Source organism: Diadema antillarum, unplaced genomic scaffold (assembly GCF_040938485.1).
Source record: "Diadema antillarum isolate AM-2024a unplaced genomic scaffold, OU_Dant_1.0 seq00001292_RagTag, whole genome shotgun sequence".
Taxonomy (NCBI): Eukaryota; Metazoa; Echinodermata; class Echinoidea; order Diadematoida; family Diadematidae; genus Diadema; species Diadema antillarum.
In genome coordinates this window covers 975,464-1,002,541 of record NW_027272071.1, presented here as the reverse complement: position 1 = coordinate 1,002,541, position 27,078 = coordinate 975,464, and the positions used below count along the sequence as shown (strand labels likewise).

At 39.7% G+C, this 27,078-nt stretch overlaps 1 protein-coding gene across 1 annotated transcript; it reads left to right on the top strand.

Moving 5' to 3' along the window:
- Positions 1–631: 631 nt before the first annotated feature.
- Positions 632–26,408, top strand: LOC139707978 (telomerase protein component 1-like). Its single transcript, XM_071619968.1, has 23 exons — positions 632–1,000; positions 1,438–1,506; positions 2,510–2,616; positions 3,154–3,287; positions 4,510–4,640; positions 5,471–5,566; positions 6,209–6,301; positions 6,873–7,066; positions 8,730–8,841; positions 9,552–9,659; positions 10,278–10,451; positions 12,457–12,644; positions 13,416–13,573; positions 14,430–14,595; positions 15,320–15,413; positions 16,819–16,947; positions 18,920–19,047; positions 20,354–20,486; positions 21,353–21,472; positions 21,901–22,044; positions 23,811–23,891; positions 24,718–24,876; positions 26,304–26,408. Exons 1-23 carry the CDS (start codon positions 725–727, stop codon positions 26,406–26,408), a joined length of 3,099 nt encoding a protein of 1,032 aa, XP_071476069.1. The 5' UTR covers positions 632–724.
- The last annotated feature ends 670 nt before the right edge of the window (positions 26,409–27,078 follow it).

Genomic DNA, 27,078 nt, shown 5'->3' with positions numbered 1-27,078 from the left:
TCAAATGAGAAGTTTTGCAGACATTTTTGTGAGATGTTGTTTTTGCAATTTGACATCAAGACTATCGTACATGGAAGCGCACTAATGTCGATGCCTGTCCATTTGCCTGAGCCTGTTAAATTCGGGGCCCAACAGTAGAAAATGTGCAAAATTCACAAAAAATTAAACCCTCATGAAAACAACCACAGTTTTACAGTACATGATGTACAATTGTAGCGCTTCTATACAGAAAATTTCTCCAATGAGTATTCAAGTTTATTACCCACCTAACTGCGACAGCCGCCACTGCGTGTGGCGGCTGCGCCGTGCTCCCATAAAAGATCTTCATGTTGAACAAACGGGTGCCTTTGCGGCGCTATATTTCCTTAATTTTTCAACAGAAACTACTAGGAATACTTACATGGGTCGATGAAACCTAAATGACTATCATCGGCGACTGTTTGATCCATTTCATTGCTTGTGATGCACAAAATGATGTCTTATAAGCAGCTCACCGATGTTCACAGAATTCACAATCACTTGCACAAGCGCACAGAATACTTAGGAACTAACATAAGCGAAACTGCGGGGAAGCCGCCAGGACCGCGCCTGGCGGCGCGGTCTCCGGGGCTATTACCCACCATACTTTTGCTACCATGTAATATATCAGTTGGAAAAAGGATTCAGTTTTCTACATCATTGTGTTGTTCAGCCGCACTCGGGAGAAGGCAGACCCAGTTGAAGAATGGGCTGCGGTTCGTCCATCCCCCCACCCATCGCCGACAACGCTCCTTTACCCGGTCCGGGAAGGGCTGGCTCATTTTACAACCCCACTTGGGGACCCAAAGAGTACAAGTACATTGTCAAGGAGACCTGGAACAAAGTGGACGGCACGCTGGACCAACTGGACAGCGCCCAAAAGAAGCTGGTGATCCGCCGGAGCGGCTGGAAGACCATCCGCATCTTTGTTTCTTCGACTTTCAAGGACTTCCATGCCGAGAGAGAGGTCCTTGTGAAAGAGGTATAATGCATGATGCGTAGTGTAGGCTGATGAGGGACTGCACTCTAAAGGGGAATGAAACTGAATACTTATACCGGTATAATATGTGTGGATTCATGGGTGAATGCTGAAATATTTAATAGTCACACATCAGTGAACCTTAAAGAAAATCGGACGATCAGTTCAAAAGTTACGTATTTTCAAATTTGACACAGCCATCACTGGATAACATGATTATAGCAATCCACAATGTAAAATGTCAGTTTGTGTACGGTCATTGTTGCTACAGTGCAAGTACAGCAAGTTTTCTGGTTTTCTAAAACAATGGAATGCTTAAGATTTTAACGAATCAGTAACCACTGACAGTCTGTTAATGTACAATACTGTAAAATAAAGATACGTTGAGATCTGTCCAATCATATGTTATTGACTTTTCCTTACCTCCTCTATATCAACAGGTGTTCCCTGATCTGAGGCAGTGGTGTGAAGGGCGTCGTCTCCACCTAATTGACTGTGACCTGAGATGGGTAAGATCACTTTAATACAGCTCCTACAGGACAAATATTTAAAGACAGTTTTGGTTTAGATACTAGTTTGCACGCAAATCCGTGTAGGCTCTTCTCTGAGGACCTAGTAACAAGCCTGTTCAATGCACCTCATCCTAAGATGATGCAGAAAAGCACTCGCACAGTGCAGACCTCTGTCAAGCAGCTCATGTTCCATCCATACATGCATGCTGAAATTTAGCCAAATTTTCTCCTCCCCCTCCCCCCCCCCCATAAAAAGAATGATAAAGGGTCCTTGTGTCCTTGTGTTTAACTCATCAGTTTTCCTGTTGCACTGCACCTTCAGCAGAGCATGCAGAAGGTTTTGTGTGCAAACCTCAAATACATGTAGCTTGAACTCCCAAGTTCATTGACCCTATTTCCCGTAAGATTTTTAAAAATCCTTCAAAAATTCATGAAAATTCCCAGATTCCTGCCAAAGTTTAATCATCTGTTCCTTGTGTCATCAACTCTCCCAAATCCATTCACAACATTTTGAGGTGGTTTTTTTTTTTTTTGGAAACAGAAAACAAAACACAAACATTATCTCCTTGATGGATGTGAAAATGCTTTCTAGTGTTTATCTCAGGCTGTTTACTTTGGTACATTCTCTGTATGTCGCCATTATTTCTCAAATGCTTACTGACTAGAAATTTAGGAACCGGTACTCTACATCTGCAGTGGTTTGCACAAAATTAGCTTTCAAATACACATAGCCTCATGATTTCAGTGTGTGTCGGAAAAGGAGATCTGAATAAGAACAGTAAAGCACTGCCTCATTTACTCTTCAATTCCTTCATGTGCTGTCAATTATACCAAAAACGTGCAAGCTGTAGCTGCAGAATGTTCAAAACAATAATAACCACACTTTTTTTTTTTTAGTGTGCATGTTGACAGAGCCAGTTTTGTTTCAACTAGCATGTATATCCTTGCACATCACTTGTTGCTCACAGTGATAGACATGATGTGTTGATTATCTCTACAGGGTGTTCCAAAAGACACAACATCAGAGGAGACTCTCAGGACGTGCCTGGGGGAGATAGACAGATGCTACCAGGATAACATCATGCCATTCTTCCTCAATCTCACCAGGTAAATTTGATTTTTTTTTTTTTTTTTTGTGGTCATGAAAGAGATTCTATATCCTAATGCCTGTTTTTACTTTTGTTAATCTGTTGTTGAAACCTTCATCTGACCCAGCTTGGATTCATTAGTTGTTTCTAGGTGGGAGAAGGTAGGGCAAGCTTTCTGGTTGCTAAGAAAAAGAATGCTTAGGGCTTTGACTGAAATGATGAATATTTGCAATTATTCACAACTCTCTAGAATATATTCCCTTTCAGAAACTCAAAAGGGGATCTCTATCCTGTAATGATATTGAAACTAAACACAATTTTTCATTTGTTACGTATGCAGAGAGTCAATAATTTTTTTTTCATGCAAAAAATTGACTATTCCTCAAACAGACGACTCCAGCACTTGATTACCAACAATATACTTTTATTTTATCCCAAACTAGAATAACATGTTCTTTCTATAGAAAAAAAAGATCAACATTATCTTTCCACTACCCAGTTGATGTTATGGATGAAATGTTGGACAAAGTGCTGTATTTCTGTTTTGTTTCATTAGTGAGCGCTGCGGCTGGATACCCACATCTCAAGACGTGCCGTTGTCCGTCACCAATGAATACAAGTGGGTCCATGGCCTGTCGGTCACTGAGATGGAGATCATGCATGGGGCGTACAGAATAGACAACCCAAACTGTGAGTCTGTCAAGTGGGTTATGTGAGGTTGATGCGTCAGTTATGATATGTTTACGTTTATTCTTTTAGTTTATATTCTATCTATATACATACATATGTATGTTATGCACACTGGTCACAATGCTAGTACTGGAATAATAAAATGTTTAATAGATACTTATCTGTTCATTACCTTTAGTCAGAAGATTTTTCCCAATCTCTGATAAATGCATCTTTGTGAAAAAGAAATCATTGTGATTATCTTGGTCAGGATTGTGAGCTGATATAAGAGGAATTCTTCAGTTTGCAGCTTCAATGTATTGTTACCTATGATGTCAGTGTAAATGATTTTACATACCCATATCTTAGTCATTCCCATCTATAAACACAGGTGTACTTTTGCCCCTATTTGTAACATATATCAATTCAATTCAATCACACTTTCCTTCCATCCAACAAAAAAAAAAAACATAATCTCTCTATATGAATGTGTGTATATGTGACCCTGCACCACAAAACAAACAAAAAGTCGCCAGACATGAATTTTTAGTTAAGACCATATACTGAAAGAGCAGACTTCAAGCTTTAAAATGATGTATAACTCAAATCAAATGGACTCTCCAAACCTATCTAAATATTGGAAAGAAAACACTACACTCAGGAAAAGTGTGAACTGAGAAAAGAGGCTCTGAAGTACAGTGTCTATTCAAGCGCTTAATCTTTACCAAACTGGCTGTGCTGGCTGTGCGATGAATGGGATAAAAAACAGGAGGCGAACCACCAGAGTAACAACAATGAAGGGATTATGAGATTGAACTGAAATTAAGCATGCCTCATTAGCACATTCTGTCCATAATTAATGCTAACTTTCAAAGCAGTAGCACTGTCCTTTCAAAAGTTATTAGAGTTGAAAGCGAAGAGTGTGTACAAGGTTTTTCAGAAATGAAAAAGGGACTCTAAAAGACACACCTAATCACACTATTCTACCAAGAATATTCGAGATAAACTGCTAAAAAACACACTTTCCCACCCGATTTATGATACCAAACTTCAGCATAATGTAAAAGAAGACCTGCTCTTTCAGAAAATATGAAAAAATCAAGATCAGCTAGGTTGACCCGTTTCACTTATTTTCAGTCCTCACGCAAAATCAGTGTGTGCGACTTTATACTCGTTTTGTGGTGCATGGTCACATATTATACTGTATGTTTAACATGTGCCTCCATTCCTACCCCTGCTACAGCACTGTTCTTGGTAAGGAATAGCTCCTTCCTGGAATCTCTGCCAGAAGACTTCAAAGATGACTTCCTTGACCCTAATCCCATCGCTGCCCACAAGCTGGAGATCTTGAAACACATGCTGCAATCCAGACTGGTAAGTGGAAGGAGGCTTCAGTTGTGATCGCAAGAAGTGTTGTAACCGTGGTAACTTGGTATCATTCACATTCCTGTATTGCCATGAATTTTGTCCGTAGGAGGTTTCATCCACTTAACATAAATGTTGTAAGAGAATTTTACTTGCCATGGTAGAAGTGCCAGTGAGAAATAAAATCAAAATTTTGTTCTTTTATATACAACAAATTTTATCAAGTATTATAATTTTTATCATTTAATCATGATATTGTCTTTGGAATTACTATCCCAACAGATTCCATGCTTTGAAGAGTCTAAAATCAAAGCATACTACAAGATATGTATTCTACAATTTAAAGTGCACACTATAGATTTACATACTACAATTTTAGAAATTTCATTTATCTTTCTACAGAGCAGATGTAACATTTTCTAGGGTGTACTTATCATGTGATGTCACTCTGCCATCAGTAGTCAGAAGGTACACTTGTTAATTAACATGTCAAACATTATTTTCTATCTTATCTGTGGCAGGAAAAATGACATTCTGATTGTTTGAAAAGAATGGTTTCATGTGTCCACAGATATGAGATCATATCGTCTGTTGAGAATGAGAAGGGCGTTAAGTGGTCGTGAACACTATGGGTTTAGTGGCAACTTAACACCCTTATCATTCTCAGCCGACGATATGCATATTATCAGTGCTTGGATGGCATTATTCTTCAAAAAGAGTAATGATGAATAATGATGGATGCATTTGCCCGAAGAGTTTTGTTGTAGGCAGTTGAGGTCATTTTGGTCTTCAGTTACATCACTCATGTGTAACATGACTTTGTATACTGTTCATGGCAGGGAAAGAGGGTGCAGTGGTATGACGTGAAGTACTCTGGTATTGATGACCATGGGAAGGTGCAGTTTTCAGGTATCCATGACAACCTTGCTCCCAAGGTAAGCTTGCTCCGTCTGTATCACTCCTCTCTCATCATTTGAGTCTTTAGCAAGTTGAGCACGAGTCTAGATTCATCGAAAAGAATTCTGTGCATATGATAACTCTCAGTCTCAAACTGTTTGAGAACTATATTACTTTCAAAATGACTTTAGTGTTGTATGTAATGCAGTTTCCAGTGGTATTGTAGGGTTGCACAAATGATGCATTCATTGGAATTTTTGCCTAGGTGTTGCTTATACCATTGCATACATGCAGTTCCACAGTCCCACACAATGAAAATTCTGTGTATCATCTTCTTGCATGGTTACAAAGAACATCTTGGTTCTACCAGGTCTTACTACCATAGGTATATTTATTATCATATGAGGATGCAATGAAGATGTAAATCAGGTCACAAGTATGTTGTTTGAATCAACCTTCAAGGCATGCAATTTACATTCTGAGAATTTCCAAAGCTGATTGAGCAATTGAAAGCTTTTAGTATAGCAGTACTAGCAAACAAGCTTTCCTGTGAAGAATTGTGCATCGTTTACAGGCACTTTTCATTAAATTGGTCTTGACTTATCAAGTAGATGTATTGAGCAGGGGTAGTAAGCTTCAATGTCAGAATGAAGTATTTTTGTGGTTTCTCTCACTTTCAGGTGTTTGAGTTTTTCAAGGAAAGGATTTCAGAGCAGTATCCACCCCCTGATGTGAATCTGGATCCGTACCAACAGGCCAAAGAAGCACATGAGGTTAGAAAGTCTCCAAATTTTTGTTCTATCTTTTCATTATACCTGTGCAAACATATTCCTGATCTTTATTTCCTTATATTCCTAGGTATGGTGCATTTGCTCTCTTTCAAGTACCTGTAAAATCCAATCAGATACTGACATATCATCACAACAATATTAGAACATTAGCATGTAAGTTTATATTTGATGTTTATTCTTAGGGTGTTTAAAGGGGTATTTCAAATTATAAAATTAAACCAATATCATGTTGTAGCATTCTTCTTTGTGATGAAAATCATCATTTTCATGGTAAACTATCAGTGCATAAAGTTGCTATATTGAAATATTGATTGTCATTGTTCTACTACCTTGTAGATACAATGTGTATTTTATGTATTGGCCTCTTCTCCTGAGGAAGATGCATGTTGTGTTATGTACAGTTAAATTTTCTTACTCACTGATATTTCAAATTCACCAGAATGATTTCTTTATCAGTGATAATTATATAACTTTAACAAAAATCATGAAACAGCGATTTACTGTACTTAAGATGACAATGGCAAGTGAGTGTCATTTCCATTTCCGTCCACAGTCGTTCCTGAAGAGCCGTGGCTCTGTGGTCCTGGGGCGGAATGACATTCTGGAGAAGATCCAGGTGTACATGACCAGTGAGGGAAGTGGTAACCCCTTGGTGATCTCGGGCGGGGCTGGTACCGGGAAGTCTTCTATCATGGCCAGGGCGGCGGATGTCACCCAGACCATGGCACTGAACAAGAGGATACCCGGGTATGTGATGGTGTCACGGTGCTGTGACCTTGAACAATGCACTGTAAGGAAGATTAAGCATCTTGAAGGGATGGTATACTGTAAAAGTGGTTTCTGTCACGGTGGTTTTATTTTCGCGCTTTTCACGCTTCGATTTTGAATTTAACATCACAAGAAAATATTTTGAACTCGCCGCTTGTTACAATGCTATTGCGCACATGCACACACGAAGATTCCGCGCATCGAGTGTATTGATGGTCAACACACACAGAGCGATAGGACCTACCGCACAATGTCTGTACAAGCATGTTATAAAGTACTCGAGAGACGGGATTTCAGGTAAGCCTGCCTTTAATTCTAATTTCTATTGAATAAATAAAAGGATAATTGGATAATAGTTTGGGTTTTCATGTGCAAAATGAAACAGTTTTTGCCGACTGTGAATTCAGAGATTTTGCCAACCGCGAATTTAAACTCGTTCAAAAAATTCGGCATCGACTGAAACCGCGAAAGTGTCTGTACGCGAAAGAAACCACTTTTACAGTAGTATTGGTGGAGATGAGGATTGAACTCTTACCTTTTTTCGAGATGCTATGAAACACTCATGAAATGTTACAGAACATACCATTCTAAGAGGAATTCAAAGTTTATTTGATGAAAAGATATCCATGAAGAGCTATCCATAAACAAAGTAAACAAAGCGATCCTAATAAACGATGGCTCCCACCTTTTATAAGGATCACTTTGCTTTGGATATCTCAGCCATTTTACAACCAATTTTCATCAATTAGATGTTAATTTCCACTTGGAAGTACATATTCTTTCATATTTCATAATAGATTTATCATTATCTCATCAAAAAATGTTAGAAACCTGAAGCCAGGTCTCAACCAATACTTAACCATCCCTTAAGTAAACCTGATGAAGACTAGTCTTGAGTATACAGTACTTGGGCAGGTGTTTATGGGAAATGCATGTTACAGCAAAATCAGCTCACCCTCAAAGGGGTAATTCTCGTGTTGGAAGTTTGTCAGTGTAATACAACCTTGCCCCACTTTGTTCTCCAGAAAAGAAAAAAAAACGGCTAAACTTCAGTGGCCTTCAAAAGGAATTAGTATGGTGCTGTTGGGGCAACAAAGGTCATATCTAGAATATGTCAAATGTTTGAGAGAGCGAAAAAGCAAGGCAACCAAAGCACGGTAATTAATGGGCTAACCTTTCCTATGCTATGCCATGGTGGCGTCATTTTGGGTAAGACAGCTAGGATTTGGACAAGACGTCAGTTGATTGAGTATCTGATGGTTAATAAAAAAAGTAATTTTCACACACACAAAAATTAGATACATGCTTTGGTCATCTCATTGATGATGGATCACCTTCAAATAAGTATTATGATTTGAAAATTATGGTAAGGATTATTGAATTCTTGTACTTTGTACATACTTTTTAGTTTTTTCTCTCTGTAAATCAGGTTTTTGATATGCCTGCCCTAGGTATCATTGCTCTGTATTTTCAGTATCTATGCTGGTCTTCTTCCTTTTTTTTTTTTTTTTTTTTTTTTTGCTTCCTCATCAAAAGTGTCCACATCATTAGAGGAATAGTCTTTCACAAAGAGACCTAAAAGGTTTTGCTCAAAGGGATGATTTCAGTGAAGTTCCACCTCTTTCTCCATGCATCTGAACAGAGGTGGTGACACAGGTTGGCATGTCTTCTACCACTTTGTTGGTGCCATCCCAGGATCAACAGACCTGGAGCTGTGTCTCCGCAGAGTCCTCAAGGAACTGAAGGCATACAATGTAAGTTGTCGAAAGATCCTCCTCTCGTATACCCCTCCCATGAAATCAATCTGTAAAATGATTTGGGCAAGATCACAGTATTACCTTCTGTGTAGAAGTAGAACAAAGCTGGAGGTATGATTACCTGAGATGTTAGCATAAGTGAATATCTGAGGTATCATTAGACAGTGTTTTCCATAAGGCAGATTTGTAACTTCTATTTTGTATGTCTGAACCTATGTGTCTCAGTTTGTGTAAATCTGGACGTTAAGAGCTACCTCTTGTAACTAGCATTGGTTGTTGAGACAAACTGCCTTAAGAAACTTCTTGATAGAAAAAAAGTAGTCTCTAATAAGCAGTAGTCCTTTATGCCCAGGTGGTAACTATTGGCAGGTTGCTTTGCAGCAATGAGGTCCATTTGCTTTTGATTGGTGGACTTGTTTAGTGTCTTCAATGTTGCTAGTTTGTCATTCTTTCCTAACTTTTTCTACTCTTTCTACTTCCCCTTCATGTCTTTTTTTTTCTTTCCTTTTCTTTCTTCTCCTCTTCCTTTTTAGTCTTCTTTTGTTCTTTTGTTCTTCTTTCTTCTTTGTTATTCATATTAAATCTGTCAATAAATCATTATCATCGTCGTCGTCACCATCAAAATCTGCTAATGTCATCATCATCGTCAGCTGTTGTTACTACCGCTGCTATCATATATGTCTTGTGTGGACTCTTCTTGTTACCAGGAGGCTTCAGCTCCCAAAGATTTGGAGGCATGCTGTCAGCTGGCTTGCAGCGTCTTATCCAACACCCAGACCCAGCCACTGGTGATCTACATCGATGCCCTCAATCAAGTATGATCTCAGTCCAGGCCCAAGCTTGCTCTCATGTCATGTCATGTCATGCATCTGATAAGGTTTAGTAGGCCGGGTGTTAGGCAAAGGCCGCGTTTGAGCACTCGGAAGCCACCTGAACCACACTGAACAGTGCCTAATTGGGAGTGTTTGAGCACTTTGTAGAGATAGCTTACCTTATTATCTATTTTTGACATTGAGTCAGAGGGGTCACAAGTTTTGTAGCAATAGGGTTTATTCACCTTGTGCGCTTACACTACATACAGGTGTCCATTGTAAAGAGATTCAACTCTATGTACAGGTGTCCGTAATAAAGAGATTCAACTCTTGTATTATGACATTGTGTGTGTCATGAACATTTTTCTCGTGTAAACTTGAGTCCCTATGTGTTGATAAGAATGCCAATTTTGACATGTTGTAATAGCTGATGGAAACTTTGCAGTATGGTAATTTTTAAAGAATTCCTCACAATTGCAGCAAAACCTTTAATATTGAAGAGGAATGTTGATAAGTAAACGTGTGCTGAATAATGTTGAATGAAGCCGTGAAAAACAATTGTTTGATGAATTGCACTGACTGGATGTACCGATATTTGGCTGGTGCATGTTCACCCTACAGTTTGATGATGACCAGGGATCAGCCATCCTCAGCTGGTTGCCACGGACACTGGCTCATCAGGTCCGCGTCATCCTCTCCATGATTGACGACACCCCGCCCCACAAGGAGCTGTTCAAGAGGGCAGTGTCTCCGGAGGAGGTCGTCGTCATGCCGCTAGATATGAAAGCAAGACAGGTGAGATGTCACGCATTCTTGTATCAATACTAACAGTGAAATTTTGCATTATTTCACTCTTTTCATTACGTCTGCCAAGGAGGGTTATGTTTTCATCCGCGTTGGGTGGTTTGTTGGTTGGTTCGTTTGTCTGTGTGCAAAATAACTCAAAAAGTTGTGAACGGATTTGGATGAAACTTACAGGAAAGGTTAAGAATGACACAAGGAACAGATGATTAAATTTTAGTAGTGATCTGGGAATAGTTATGGAGTTTATAAAGGATTTTCAATATTTGGCTGATAGGTCAACGAACTTGGGGGTTCAAGCTGCATGTATTTGAGGTTTGCATACAGGCACTAAAGTGCGTGCTCTACTTCCTGTTTGGATGATGAGGTGCTGCGCAGCTGGAAGTTGATGATGTAATAAAAGGCTTCTATATTGGGAAGTCGGGCGATTTTCAGCATGCATACGTATGGATGGAAATCACTGATGGAGGAAAGGAATAAGATCAGTGGTGGAAATGAGCCACTTGGCGGAGGTCTGCACTGTCAAAGTGCTTCTCTAGTTTGTTATGTGAATGCAAGTGCACCACAAGATACATTTCCAAATAATAGTACATTGCAGTATTTCAAACTCTGCCCGAATAATCATGTGAGATTTGAGCATGAATCGTCTCACCAAATACCACTGATTCTTCAGAGGTATATTTCTCATGTGACCTGACACTCTTTTTTTCCCCCTTCCTTCCACAGGAGATATGTGTATGCCCAGTGTTTAAGTTGAAGCAGTAAATTTTAAGGACCAGAAATAGCATGGTATTTAGTGAATGAGAATGTTACCAAGTGAATTATTGTGGTATAGTATATCTATTACCATTGTATTTTCCTGGTTAGAATGGTGCCGACAATTACCATGGTATTTTGTACCACGGAAGTTCACATACAAATACACCTCATGATGAATTTGACTGTCTGTGGAGGTGATAATCATGTGCACTACCTCATGTTCTTCAGTGGAGGTTGTGTTTTATGAGTACAAGGCAGAGTCTTATGACTGTTACAGTTTCAGTTTTATTGTCCCCGCCGAACGAGTTCGAGCAGGGGACTATGAAACGGGCTCCGTACGTGTGTGTGTCTGTGCGTCCGTCCGTGCGTCCGTCCGTGCGTCCGTGTGTGATCAAAATGTTCAATTTGCTACTTCTCTGTCATTTATGAGCCAATTTTGATTCTGTTTGCTTTATATGATAACACTACATGGGAGCTTTGAAACTTCTACACAGAATTTCAGTTGTGAGCTTTGACCTTGACCTTTGACCTATATTGTACATTTTGCTACAAAATGCTACTCCTTCGCCATTTCTAACCCGATTTCGATTCCGTTTGCTTTATGTGATGGCACTAGGTGAGGGCTTCAAAACTTCTACACAGAATTTTGCCCTTTGCCTTCTTTGACCTTTGACCTTGATTTTTGACCTATATTGTACATTGGCTACAAAATGCTACTCCTTCGCCATTTCTAACCCGATTTCGATTCCGTTTGCTCTATGTGATGGCACTAGGTGAGGGCTTCAAAACTTCTACACAGAATTTTGACCTTTGACTTGTTTGACCTTTGACCTTGATTTTTTACCTATATTGCACATTTTGCTACAAAATGCTACTTCCTGCGGGGACATATATTACGCACCGCGTAATTTCTACTTTTTTTTTCCTTGTTTGATGGTGTGTATATGTTTTTGCCGATGTATGAGTCAGTGTCGAAATGTGTGTGCTAGTTCAGGTGCTAAAAGTTGCAAAGTCACAATGTACAGGGCAAATTTCGCCAGCACTGTTCATTTGTTTGATATAAAGTTAGCTACATAGAACCAATGACAGAGAGGAATCCTGGTAATAGGATGAAAAGCTGCATGGGTCACTTTAAAAATGAAGTCACTTAAACAATTGATGGAAAATTAACGAATTATGATGAGTTCTCGTATTGAAATTTCATGTTGATATCATCATTATCAATGACTGGACTTTGCAGCAAATAGTGACCGAGATGCTGGGCAAGTACAATAAGAAGCTGGATGAGGACCAGATGGTCAGTCTGCTGGCCAAGGAGTCTTCCCAGAATCCCCTCTGGCTGTCCATCGCGTGCGAGGAGCTCCGCGTCTTTGGTCTCTTTGACCGAATCAACGATAAGATCAACAGCTTGGCCGACGGACTGTTTGAGTGAGTGTGTGAATCTCTGCCTCTTGCAATAGGATGTTAACATTGACTCACCATCACTGAGAGACCACTGTGGTATAGTGGTTACTGCCCCTTGGCTCTTAAGTAGGAAGTCGTGGGTTCAAATCCTGCCCAGTACAAATGTCATACCCATGTCTGTCTCAACCCATATGTAGATATATTTGCCTGGTGATGCTTGAGTTATCAATGATGGTCCTATGAGAGAACAGTGCTTACACTAGAGAAGCCACCTAAGGGCAAACAGTATTCAAGACCACATGGCAATCATATATCTCCAATTCATTTTTACATAGGGCACAGACAAAGCACATCAACCATTCTCAAGTTTCTTTAGTGTAGTCCACCATTGACTCCAGAATCAACATATTACCTAGCAACACATCATTATCTCCTCATTGTGAAGTATGATTGAACTGTAGATGAGTATGTACGTACAAAGTGAACTCTTACCAAATACTTAAACCTCTTTTGTTTTTGTTATTTTGCCAATGCCAATTCTTTCTTTTTGAGAGATTAAGTGATTTTGAAATGTGCTTATGTCATCAATCTGATAACAATTTCAATGAGGTAGTGCATGACAACTCTGGCGTACTGTTTCTGTAGCACGCTTTTGTGTCAGGAGTATCTGTCCATGGACCAGGAACAGCTGAACTATTTTGAAGAGATAATGATAATGCATTGAGTATACATGATACCATTTTGTCATGGTAGTTTGTAATGTTTCTCGTTTGTGTTTTATTCTACTGTGCCTAGACTCCTTGAACAGGTGTTTACACGGTTTGAGGAGGAGAATGGAGGCATGCTCCTGGTGGCCACCCTCTGTCTCCTGGAGTGTTCCGCCACCGGACTCCTGGAGACTGAGCTCCTCCTCATCCTGGGAGATGAGGACAACCTCATGCCGGGCAATAAGAGTAAGATGTTCTTCTGGGCCACATCTCATAAAAAGTTGCAATAATTATACAGGACTGGACACTAAACGGGCCACTATAATCTTTAAATCTTAAAATTTTGTGACCCCCCCCCCCCCCCCAAAAAAAAAAAGAAAGAAATGTAGTGGCCCGAAATAAGTGGAAACATAAAAACCAATTTTGAAAGTTAGGTGCCACTGAGAAACAGCCTTTTTGGAAATTTGGTGGACTGACATGAGTCACCACTAAAAGTCAAGCCCTACATTATTGCAACTCTTGATGCAATGGTAAGGGCCATGATAATGACAAGAACCCTGCTTCCTGATTGGCTGTTGCTACAAGAAGTTGCTATTCAAGAAGGAATTGCCACTGTAACATCTTCTATAGAGTAAGACCTTGGTCTCTTCTCCCCAAAATGAAATCATCCAAGTGAAGCAAAGAAACAGTTTGACAATGGACAGAGAAGCGGTACATTCAATACAACGTTTGATTTAAAAAAATATTGCAGTGCGAAGTGTGCTTTGTGTGAATGAGAGCCTCATACAATTACATACCACCTTTCATTAGGACCACCTTCGTTTACTTTGTTTTCTGGTTACCTTAAGATGTTATAGCCATTTTATAAATGATATTCATCAAATAAACTTTTAATTCCTCTTTGATAAAACATATAAGTAGCTCTAATTATCTTGCAAAAAGCTAAAACCTTATTGCCCTTATTGTCTGTCAAGTCAAAATCTCACAATGTTGTAACTATCTTCAGGTTCAACTTCCTTTGACAATGCCATTTCACTGTCATAGGCTTTGCATGATTTAATTCTAATTATGTCATGGCTTTCCAAATTGTGCTCTTTTTCAGCCGGAGGACGCAGTGAGAAGAAATACCACGACATGGCCCCCCTGCCGGCAGCCAAGTGGGCGGTGGTCTACCGCGCCCTCAAACCCTTCATCAGACCCTTTGGAGACAGCGGGGAGGGGAGGCTGGACTTCTACCACAGGGCCCTCAGCAAAGCTGTCAGGAGAAAGTGAGTCCAGCGATCTCCAATGTTATCAACCACTTGAAGACGGGATGATTTTGCTATAACACATGCTTCTCATAGACACCTGCCTGAGTATTCTTGGGACTACTGTATACGCCATATATTTCGCGAGTCTAAATTTTCGCGAATCGGAATATCCTGATGATGATGATCGTAGAGTCCTGTACTGAACGGAGAAGTGTACACACGTACGTCACATTTACATCAGGATCAGAGTCAATATTTTCGCATGTCTTTAATTTTGCAAATAACACCTGACTTGTGAAATTCGCAAAAATTAAAACCTCGCGAAATGTTTGGCATATACAGGGGTCAAGGTTTTACAATGTATGAGATTTTAATCCGTATAAAAATATATACCCCAAAGAAAGAGAGAGATGTGGAGGAAGAGAGAGATGTGGAGTGGGAGGGGGAGCAATGTGTGATAAAAGAAACCAGTTGAGTATTGGTGAGAGATCTGCAAAATGTTGAGTGAAATTGGTCCATGGAGGAAGGGTCCTCCCCTTAGAGAAATAGCAGCAAAATTTTACATTTTGTTTTGTAGAGCCATCAAATGCAAACTTCAGGATTATCACTCATAGGCTTTCTAAATGTATGTGCTTTTAATAGTTTCAATCTATGTGCATTTGAGCCTTTGCATGTGGTTGCTGGAAAGCTGTGTGTATGTCCAAAAAAGCAAATGCTTATTTCTTCTCTTTTTTATTCAAAGGTATTTTGGCAATAAGACAAACAAGCAAGAATGGTGGCACAGGAAACTGGCAGATTTCTTTTCTGAGGTGAAGTCTGTGGATCGGAAAGTGGAGGTAAGTCCCCAGAAACTCCTCATAGTAATCAAGCAAGTTACTTGTTGCCTGCCCAGCAGAAGGGCCTAAGGTTTGCATAGGCCCTATTTCAAAAATCCTACACACTAAAATATTATGATTACATCATGAAAGTGCCTTAAAAAATATGTTGAATTATGTCATGACAGAAAATTTGATTTGGAGTTGTAATTTCATGCTAGGTCGCTTCTGCTTGGCAGGCAACGTACTGTTGTCCTGGTCCGTATCTACCTTCACCCTAGCTAACTCATGTATCAAAGTTAGCAATGTGCCCTGACTGGTATATTCTTCATATTTATTGCTTGATACATCATTTATGAGGTTTATACTGACCTTGATAAGATTTGGGGTGAAGCAGTCATGATAACCCAGAGTAGCTTACTTAGAAATGTAAATTTCATGCATGAAAGAGTTTGTTCCTAAGCACTATAAAGCTAGCCTGAGGCTTGCCCTGTATCACAAAAACAAATTTGCATTCAAATTGAAGTCCAGTAATGAAATATGTATAGCATTTAAAGGCTAATTGAAAAGCTATTAAGTGCTATGGGAAAATGTCTATAAATGCAGTGAAATAGAAAACCTAAGAATGTAATGTATGTATGTCCTTGGATTTAGGTGAAGATTGTTGCATTTTGTGAGCCTGTGGAGTAATCAAAGTGGGTATCTCATAGGCTTGTAGACGAGGTGGCAGCATAGTGGGGACTCAAGTCTTGCTGATTTGCGGAGACATCCCCTGGAGACTAGCCGGGTCTCCAGGGAGTTGGGTGAGAATGAAACATGTTTGAAGACTTCTTACACTCTCCAGCTGGTCTTGGAGACATCTCCGCGAAGTCTCCTTAGTCGCGGCCAGGTCATGAAGACTAATTTTGTCTGCGACCTTGCGGAGACCCATGAGGACCTACCAGCGATGATGTGGAGACATCGCAAAGATCTCTGTTGACTGAGAATATGTCTTGGAGTCATCGCAGCAATGTCCCTGTGACTTCCAGCAAATAAGTTGTCACCTTGTTTTGAGGTGTTGCAGATACTTTATACGCCATGCATTCAGTGAGTTTAATTTTTTCGTAAATCAGGACTTTCTGATAATTTCACAAGTGTTAAAATTTGCAATCCTGAAGCTCAGCAACGAAAGAGACCTGCAAGTCACATTCATGGGGAGGTCAGGGTTCATAATTACATGCAATTAGTACCCAACTCGGGGAAATTTGTGAATATATAAACCTCGCGAAATATGCGATGTATACAGTATCGCCGTGGAGTCGCCTTCTTGGTGAGAGCACAAGCCATTTTATGGTCTTTCGAGTCGCACAAGTCGTAGCGATGTCTCCTCGAGTGAGAATAGGCCTTTTTCTGTTTCATGAACCTTTCTGTATTCTATCACGTACAGGAATTGCCCATTCACCTCATTGCCATTGAGGACAGGTCCAGGTTGCAGGAGTTCCTTCTGGACTGGTCAGTCTTTGACCACCTGTACAGGGAGGACTACAGCTCCACCCTGCTCAAATACTGGCAGCAGGTGAGTAGGTTTATTTTTCTTCTTTCTTTTTTTTCGAGAGGGAGAAAAATGGGAGCAGTGCATTCAGGATAATTTTTTTGACTGTTTGGCGCTCTTGTTTCTAGATGATTCTGAAACTTGTAATGTACGTATTTAGCGTTATAGGAGGAACAGTTTGCACAAGAAAGCTTGCTACCTTTAATTACTCTGAATGTTTCATCAGAGACAGTGTTTTTGTCATATTTTTCTTTCATTTTATTTCCATCAATTTCAGTGCGGTGTCTTCAAAGGCAGATGCAAACATTTCTTCTTTTTTTTAAATGAAGATTGCTGTAGATCCTTTCTGGGGGAGGGGATTTGCTGGAAGGATCATCTCCAAGTGAAAATTTATATGGCAGAATGAGCTAACTCCATTCTTGTTAAAAAGAGATATTTGTGATTTAAGCTGCTAAAACTACAAAGAAAATAATAAGAGAATACAGGATATTTTTAATCATAACTTCTAGAATATTCCTTGTTATGTCACGAGTGAGATATTACAGAAAGGTTTAATGTGGCTCTATCCGATGAGGGACTTATTTTGAAATGTTTAAACATGATGCTTAGCTCATTTTGCTATAAAACTCTTCAAGTATTGTCAGCCATCATTTACCACAGCCTCCGTTGTTCCCTATAAAGGATTTTTCACCCGCAGGATTTTCAATCCACATTAAGGGATTTTCACCCGTTGCAGAATCTGACTCATCAAGGAATATGTCAAGATGTAATTTCTGTAACAATGAGTGAAAATAATAATCTTCATGTTGCTAAAGTTCACACAATTCCACCTTGCTTTGCTGGTGCAAGTTGCAGTAGTTTTATTTTGTCATCGATGGGCAAAAATGTATTTTTTATTTAAAGGCCCTCAGTTCAATGGTATGATGATATGATTTGGATATCTCTATTGAAAACAGGCTGAGTGTTTCATCTCCTAGAAATATTACATTAATGTAAAACAGACTACATGTATGTCAATCAAAAAGATATTTCCTAACTCAGACTTGGATGATTTTTCATGATTTTCCTTTTCCCTGATGAATTTTGGGAATTTATCTATGATGCGTCCAAGTTTGCTGTTCCAGAGAGTTAGAATTTTTTTAATAGCAGTTCTGATCCTATATCTGTCAGTGAAGCACTCTTGATGTCTTTGTTGTTTTGACTTTGTCTTTTTGGTCCAGTTGACAATCTCCTCCCTTAGTCCTAATCAGGCTAGGCTTTCTTTAGCTGTGCTATATCCAAGGGGGCAGATTCTGCCCCCCCCCCCCCCCAATTTCTGTCATCAGTGGTGCAATCATGATGAAATATGCAAATGCAAATTCTTTCTCAAAAGTTGTGCAAGAAGCCTCATAACAAGGCCTTCTTGCATTGCTGAACTATTGCGCGAAATGTTGAGGAGGGGCGGACTCTGCATCCTCCCCCTCCCCCTCCCCCCCTCCCCCCCCCCCCCCCCCCCCCCCCCCCCCCGGACCTTTTAGGGTTAATATGTATTGCAGGAGAATTCACTGATGTAAAATAATGTTTGATTCTCTGCCGATACTAGACCAAGCAACAGTTGATCCACTTATAAAGATAAAACAGGCACTGAATGAGTGGAATGTTAGCCAAACTTCAATAAAAGGGAGCAACTTAATCTCCATTTCTCTTCTCAGCCTTCATGAAAGAAGATCAACCACAGATTAAGTCCTCTGTAAAAATGAAAAGGATGGAAACCCAGAAATTTTTGCATGCATGACACTTTTGCAAATTTTGCGCAGAGCCAAGATGCGCGAAAGGTTTTGTCTGCACTATGCATTGAATGCCAGTAGTGGCAATTCGCAAAAGTTTAATGCCGCGAAAAAGACAGTAGACTCCAATTCATGAAAGTTTCATGCTGCGAATGTTTGTGATGTTATGGTAGTTTCCGGAAATCAACAAAACTTTTTCCTCCCATCTCTCAAATCTCCATCAGCGAGAGAAGGACAACCCACGATGGGCGGACACCCTGCTGTCTTGCTACACCAAGAGTTTGGAGCAGCTGGCCGGGGATGAGACCTCCACCCAAGAAGAAGTCTCCCGTCGCTACGAGCAGGTCTCCAGACTTGTGTGAGTAGAGATTGTGGGGAGGTTACTGCAAATTCTGGCAAATTGATGGTTACATGAGGAGACCTCCCAACAATGCTGAATTTAGAGGGCCTATCTGACTTTTGACTATTCCCAATTCTTGTTTCAAAAGGATTTTCCTCTTTTTTTTTCTAGATAATTCTATTGCATGCTCCTGCTCTGGAACTGCTCTTTCTGTCCTACTTTTGAGCCAAATTATATCTATTTTCAGTCAGAAAGGTTGGGAGGTCGGCACGAGAACCAAAATCGCGCCTTCAGTGTACCATGTCTATGAAAGGTGACAAGTTCTTTTGCATCCGTAAATCTCTTTCAATAGAGCTTCATGTGTCCCTACACTGTACCTCTCCAATTTTTCAATTTGATGCATCACTTTGCCTTTTATTTGTGCAGTCTGTCATTCTTTCTTCCTTTTCCGTTGCCTTACTACTTATTATATCTCCCTTTATCTATATCTAGCTTTCTGTTTTCTTTATATTTTTGCCTAGCATGGTAGCCCAAACATTTTTGAACTGTGTACTGTACTCTTTATTGCCAGAGTCAAGACTTCAGGAGGACTTGCATAACATGATGGAAATTTAATGTTTGAACAAAAGGACCCTGCCATTACTGTTGTCCCAGCTTTGCCAGGTACCCACTTTCACACCCAAGAGTTGAGAGGGACATCATGGGTAAAAAAAACCCTCTCATTCAGTGACCGTAACCACCTGACAGGACTTGACCTTGGGACCTGCGCATCCAAATCAAGAGTCCCGTCCAATTTACCACAGTGCCTCCCTAACTTCGTAATGTTTTACATATAATGTATTGCCTTGAAATGCACGAATGCTGTCCGCTGTCATATTTACCACTACTGGTTGACAAATTGCCATTTTATTGATGTAAATGAACACCAATTATTTCATGTTTTTAGTAGTTGAAGTTAAATAAAAAATTAACTTGATGACAGAATTCTTTAATTTAAATAAATAGGCACTACTTGCTTGCTGTAAAGGAAAAAAAAACCAACGGAACTGGCTTTCGAGCAGGAGCTTGATAGTCTAGCGGATATGATGCCTGTGTTGTATTCAGGAGATCCTTGGTTCAAGTCCAACCCAAGGGCGTATGACCATGATTTTTTTTAAAAAAAAAATCATAGCTACTACTAAAAACACTTAATAATCAGTGTGTAATTAAGTCAATGAAGGGCAATTTGTCAATCAATTACCAAAAAAAAAGAAGAAAAAAAACATGAAGCAAGAATTCATTAATTTGAACACTGCCATATTTGTTGGCATGTGCCTGTCGACAGAATGCAAGCGGGGAAGAACGAGGAAGCGTACAATCTCTTGAAGACGGCCATGTCTACTGAGCTGGAGGAGCTTGGTGCCCGCCCAGAGAGGATGGTAGACCTTTATGGCCTGGCCTGTACATGCTTTGATGAGGTAGAGCAACTCAAAAATGATTCCAAATACACTATACCATGACTTTAAATACTGCAGTGAAGAGTGAAGTTATATGATCAGGTGCTGATACGGCAAGTGTGTGATAGTGTTGAATGTTTTTGGGTTTTTTTAAGTTTTTTGGTTGAATTTCTAGACATGTCATATATGTTAAAAGGCATTTTTTTTCTCTCTTTTTATATAAATGGGGCTTCCGCCTACAAGCACAGATGTTTTAGCCTAAGTATTGTTTACTTCTCTGTAATGATTTATGTTGGTTTATATTTTGCCAAATGAATGAATAAGTGAATGAATGAATGAATGAATGAATGAATGAATGAATGAATGAATGAATGAATGAATGAATGAATGAATGAATGAATGAATGAATGAATGAATGGATGGATGGATGGATGAATGAATGAATGGATGGATGGATGGATGGATGGATGGATGGATGGATGGATGGATGGATGGATGGATGAAAAGTGTACACTGAGGAGAAATGCTTTGAAATTATGCATTGGCAATCCAGTGTTTCGGATATGCGTTTCCATGACAACAAATGTTGTTTCCTCTTTCATGTACCATTTCAAATTAGGTATTTGCTCTTCAATTATATGATTACCTATCATACGATTGTATTTCACCTTGGCTTTGGGCAACTGAAATAGCACTGCATAAGGTCAGGTGATGCATTTTTCAGGCACATTGTCTCATATAAAGCATTCAAGATCTTGCGCCATTCATGGAATATGAATTAATTGAAATTCTATTACTTTACAAATGAGGTCAGAACATGTCCTTTTACTTTGCTGACCACTGTCACTGTCAAAGTGCATTAAAATGGTTTGTATTTCCCTTTCCAGGTGACACGGACCAAGTACAATTATTTCTCGAGGAGCCAGCTGAAGGAACTCCGGCCGGCCATTGACTATGGGAAGAAGTCCATTGCCATCCGCGAAACGCTGGCGGGAGATGTGCACAAGGTGAGAGTGAGAGGGTGTTGTGATACTCGGATGTTTATTCATCGTTTCCCGAGCTGCGGTGTTGGATAGCTGAGTTGGTCTTCCGATGGTATCACCTTATGGTCCAAAGGATTTAGATATAGACAAAGCTGAGTCAGTTTCTTAAAAATGATTTTGACTTCTATTCCGTGGTGCTGTGCTTTGACATGTGTGAACAGATCACAGAGATTGTCTAAAGTCATTGTACAGTTTTCTTTTAATGTCAGCTACCCTCACTCAGGCATCTCTATTTCTTGTGTAAAATACGTACAGTTTTCACACAATTTGCATGTGTCGGGCATTACTAGAGCAATGATGCATGACTTGTTTGTTTGCTTGCTTGTTTGCTTGTCCGTTGCTCTCAACAAGTGAGCTATGTTTGTTTTTGTCCTACCATTTGTAACCTGCAGTTCAAGCTTGGCCAGAGTTTGATTCAGATGGCGTTCATTCTGGATGGATGGAATAACTGCGGTGGAGACAACACTCTGTCTCGCTCTGAGGCCCATGAGTCTGCCAAGGATTACACCGACAGGGCAATCAAGATCTACCAGGAGGTAGGCATAAACTCATCCAATCACTCGCATGACTGCACTTGTGCCACCTAACTTTGCACCTAAGCTTAAGCACCTGAAAGTATGTAACATTTTATGTCTTTGGTGGTCTGTCAGCAAGGTTTAATTGTGAAGAGAGCCTCTGGAGCTTAGGTCTGTACGATCATGATTATGGTGATGATGCTTACGCCGGCAATGATGGTGATGATAGTCATGATGATGATGGTGATTATAATGGTATGGTGATGGCGATGGTGGTGTTGTTGATAACTGTCACAATAAAGATGATGATGATAATGATGGTACAGGTGGTAATGGCGGTGATGAAGGTGACAATAAATGTGATGGTAATAATGATGACGGTGCTGATGACAATGATGGTGGTGGTGTTGACAGTGATGACAGTGGTGATTTTGATGATTTGATGGTGATGATGGTGATGATGATGGTGTTAGTAGTTATGGTGATGGTAATGATGGCTGTGGTGAGTGTAGTGGTGGTGATAGAGGTGATGTCGGAGATGGTGCTGTTGGTGATAGTGATGATGCTGATGCTGATGATCCTAGTGATCCTAGAGATGATAATGATGGTGGTGCTGATGATCCTAGTGATGGTGATGATGGTGATGATCATGTTGATGGTGATGGTGATGGTAGTGATGGTGATAGAGAGGCTGTTGGAGATCATAGTGATGGTATGATGATGGTGCTGATGATCCTTGTGATGGTAGTGATGGTGATGATGATGGTGCTGATTATCCTAGTAATGGTGATGATGGTGATGGTGGTGATGATGACAGTGATGATGAAATGATGATGACAATGATAGTGATTATAATGCTACAACTGGTTTCCTATACCCACAGATTGCAAAATGCAAATTATACTACTACTGCTGCTGCTGCTGCTACTACTACTACTGCTGCTACTACCACTAGTACTACTACTACTACTACTACTACTACAATGTACTACTACTACAATGTACTACTACTACTACTACTACTACTACTACTTCTACTACTACTACTACTACTACTACTACTACTACTACTACTACTACTACTTCTACTACTACTACTACTTCTACTACTACTACTACTACTACTACTACTACTACTACTACTACTACTACGACTACTACTACTACTACTACAATGTACTACTACTTCATATTCAAGGGCATAATTAGTTTCAGCATAACATTATGCAGATTACTATATCTCGACTAATTATAGCAAACAAAATTGCCTACAAATCTTTACAGCACTCCGAATGATTTTACCCCATTTTGTCTCTCTGGCAAATATTGAGTTATCCTCTGAAGTTTTTTGTCTTGAATCTCTTGCTGGTATTGTGTTACAACATAATGATGTTTATCAAAAGAAGATAGTGATAAATGACTTTAGGTCATATTTACTCAGGGTAGCTCCTTCAGTGTTGGCCCAAGTCTGCGAGAGTGTGCAGTGCAACCACTTCTAATATCCCAGTTATTTTGAACACCCCTTTTCACACTAGTCAGAAGAGATGTTGAAAGATTCAACATACCTGTACACTGGTCAGTCTTTGTGGAGTAGCCTGGCATGTATCCTGCTTCTCCATAATGGATTGAATATAGCAAAGTGAGAAGTGCTGGAATCCCACAATATTACATATATAAATCATTGCATCTTATTTGATAGGGTGGATCTGCGAAACTGCATATTTTGTGATCTTCAACTGAAATTGAGAGGCAGATGAATCAAATTTCTTGATTTTATCTTGCAACAGCTGGGACAGAATGGCTACTTGGCCGATGCGGTGATGACGAAAGGAATTCTTGCTCAGCAAGGGACACAGGAAAAAGTTGATGTGAGTACATTTCTTTTATATAATCTCACCAACAATGCTGAAGCTATCAGGTATGAGTTTCTTCAATTTGTCTCCGTCTTCAAAAGAAATTTGGTACGATCACAAGGGCTGATCTGTTAAGTAACAGACATGTCGGACTGGTTCCTTTTTTCTGACCTGTTGGAAAAAAGGAACCTGTCATCTACTGCTAGAACCATCTAGCAGTAGATGACAAGTTCGAGTCCCACTGGTTCCTTTTTTCCAACATGTCTGTTAATTTACAGATCAGCAGTTGTGATCTTAACAAATTTCCTTTGTAGAGGGAGACAAATTGAAGAAGCTCATACCTGAACCTTCACCCCTCTGAATAATATCTTGTTTTCAATGCTGAAGCTATTTTTTTTTTTACTTTTCTGCCTGTTGATCACAAGTTTCTGTCCTTTATTAATCATCCAATTACTCAAGATTAATGAAACTAAACTAATGAAATGTCATCAAATTAGGTGTCAAGATTGAGTATCACACCAAAAATTATTTGCATTATCTTATCAAATTGAGTTCATGGATGAGGACCATTAGAAAACTACCTGGTACTTGAGTAACACTAACATTTGTTAGTGACATTTGAACCTGTATTTAATTCACTAACACCAGAAATGTTTTCATCATAGTGACTCTATGCTGTTAAGTGAAACATGTGCACTGCTGAACATGTATACGTACAAATCAGACCAAATTTTCACTATACAAAGCACATATTACAACCAAGATTTTGTAATGAAGTCGTCTTTATTCTAGCATTGCCTTCATGGCTGATTTGTGTTTACCGTTGTCTTGATTTCTGTAGCTTTTTAAGGAAGCCAAGGATCGCTGCATCCAGGCGTATGGTGAATACAGCGTGCTGGGTGCTCGCATCTATTGCAACATGGGTATCATGTTTGAGGATGACCGAAAGTACACTGAAGCTTACGAATGCTTTGTGAAGTGGGCAGAGATCTCTCACGAGGTAGGTGATGTGGAAATGTATATGGACAGATTGCTGTCAATAGACTCATTCACACACATTGAAAGAGTGAGATTCAAATCACGATTCAAATCTCGCTTTGTGGTGCTCTGGTTCACACATTCACAAGCAAGTAAAAAACTGCAATCCAGATCACACCAGTTCATCAAGAAGAAAAATCATGATACTTAAATTGCACTGGTTCAAGTGAGGTCAAACTGCGCATGGGTAAGTCTGAGAGTTTGACTTGACTTTGACCCGAATGTCTGGCACACCTGGCATTATGGGATTTTTGAAAATCAGTGCAATTTGCACAGCATTTTATATGCATTTGCGCCGCAAATAATATTCAGAAAAAAGCACCACTATTTCGGAAACGTTACACTTTTGGTGGTGTGCAGATCGCACTTTGAATTTTACTAATAGTTGGGATTATTATGTCCAAACATATAGAAACAACAGCCTGTTTTGCATCATGGTTGACATGACTACCCAAATAATTGTAACTGTCAGTGGCTGTGTGAATAAGTCTATTTAGAAAGATTCTCCTCCCCACCCCACCACCACTATCTTTTTGTGTCCAGATAAAGAGTGAAGTGTCCTCTTTTGCTTCTTCCCTTTTGGATTATGATAAGGCATTTTAATTAGATCCAAACTGGTGGACTATCAGTTTACAAGCATCATACTTATGTAAGGGTTTCCAAACCTTCAGCGAGCTTTCTGGTCATGAAAATTGTCAAAAGTTTGTTGTCGCTCCATTTAGTTAGTTTGCTGTAAATTCAAAAACATGGATGTTTCACAGTGGCAAGTGATCCACTAAACATGCTTTGAGAAACTTGGGAGACACATCGTAGATCACATTGTGCAATGTTATCACATTGTCAGGCATCCCTCAGAAAAGCAACAACAACAACTTCCAATTCTTTGTGACCAAATAAATTTGTGACCAAGTAGATAATGTTCAACATGATCCTTTCTGATCTACATTTGATAATACATGGTCTTTTGTGCATATCTGTTGCTGTAGTATGGAAAGAGCTTGAAAACTTGAGTGGGTTATCATGAAGTGAAATGATAGCAAGTTTTTACTTGTCCATAGAGTGATGTCCAATTGAGATTGTAAGTTAGAGTACAAAGTAAACATGTTGTCTTTAATAAATTGCTACTGTGTACTGAGATGATAGTGGCTGTTCAGTTTTCTGTGAACGCTGGTTTAAATTGTCTCCCCGTAATGTCTGAACACACATAGCTTTCTTTTGTAGATAGCAAGGTATTACCTTGTAAGTCTAGATTTGAACTGAAATTATGTCTATCTTCATCGAAACCCTTCCCTAGCATCAATTCCTTTGTAGAAAAGAAGAAGTTTTCGGAGAGATGTGATTTCACGTATTTCTATAAGTTTAACACCATTTGTTTTGTAATCCTTCCAGGTGTTTGGCGTGCACCATCCGAAAACCAAACGAGCCGTGGACACCCTGGAAGAACCACGCTACAGCGCCATTGCCCGGCAGGTAGCAGCAGCTGAGAAGAATTGAAACCAGTCGCTTTCTGCCGACCACGCCCCCTTCACCAACCTCAGCTGGCAGTGTCCCTGTAGTCCTTCCTGTTTGACTTGTTCTGTCATTCAGATACAGCAGAACCTTGTTATATAGAGATGCTGATATAACAAAACTCTTTTATAACAGTGTGATTTTGCAGGTCCAACTCTTTATATTCTTATGTTTTTGTTTTGGTTTGTTTTGTTTGTTTGTTTTTTGTTTTTTGTTTTTTTGGGGGGGTTGTTTTGTACCCTGACATAATGAGAAGCTTAAAGGCACATAGACCCAGTGGTTGAGTTGAATGCTTACATGGGCGAATGGCGTAAGTTTCCTACAGAGACCTACCGTCGCTGGGGTGACAAGACCTTGTATCTACAAAATGTCAAAGGTTCAGGAGAGCAAAAAAAAATGGCAGCCAAAGCACTGTATCCAATGGGATAGACATTCCTTTGACATGCTGTGGTGGCTTCATTTTTTGGGTAAGACATCCAGGATTTGGACAGGACATCACTTAACTGATTAACTGACCATTAATCCAAAAGATTCATTTTCACCAAAATTGCAGATACAAGGTCTTGTCACCCCAGCGTCGCTATGCTATTGACTCCTCTTTAGCACTTACCCTTTGACCCATTCCACGAATCTGAAGAAGTTCGATCCATTGTAG

What these genes read in the sequence shown, in the direction of transcription:
- LOC139707978 (XM_071619968.1), top strand. Translation starts at nt 725, where the DNA reads ATGGGCTGCGGTTCGTCCATCCCCCCACCCATCGCCGACAACGCTCCT. An exon ending in TTGACTGTGACCTGAGATGG is followed by an intron (nt 1,507 to 2,509) that starts GTAAGATCACTT and finishes TTATCTCTACAG; the next exon opens with GGTGTTCCAAAAGACACAAC. An exon ending in TAGATATGAAAGCAAGACAG is followed by an intron (nt 10,452 to 12,456) that starts GTGAGATGTCAC and finishes TGGACTTTGCAG; the next exon opens with CAAATAGTGACCGAGATGCT.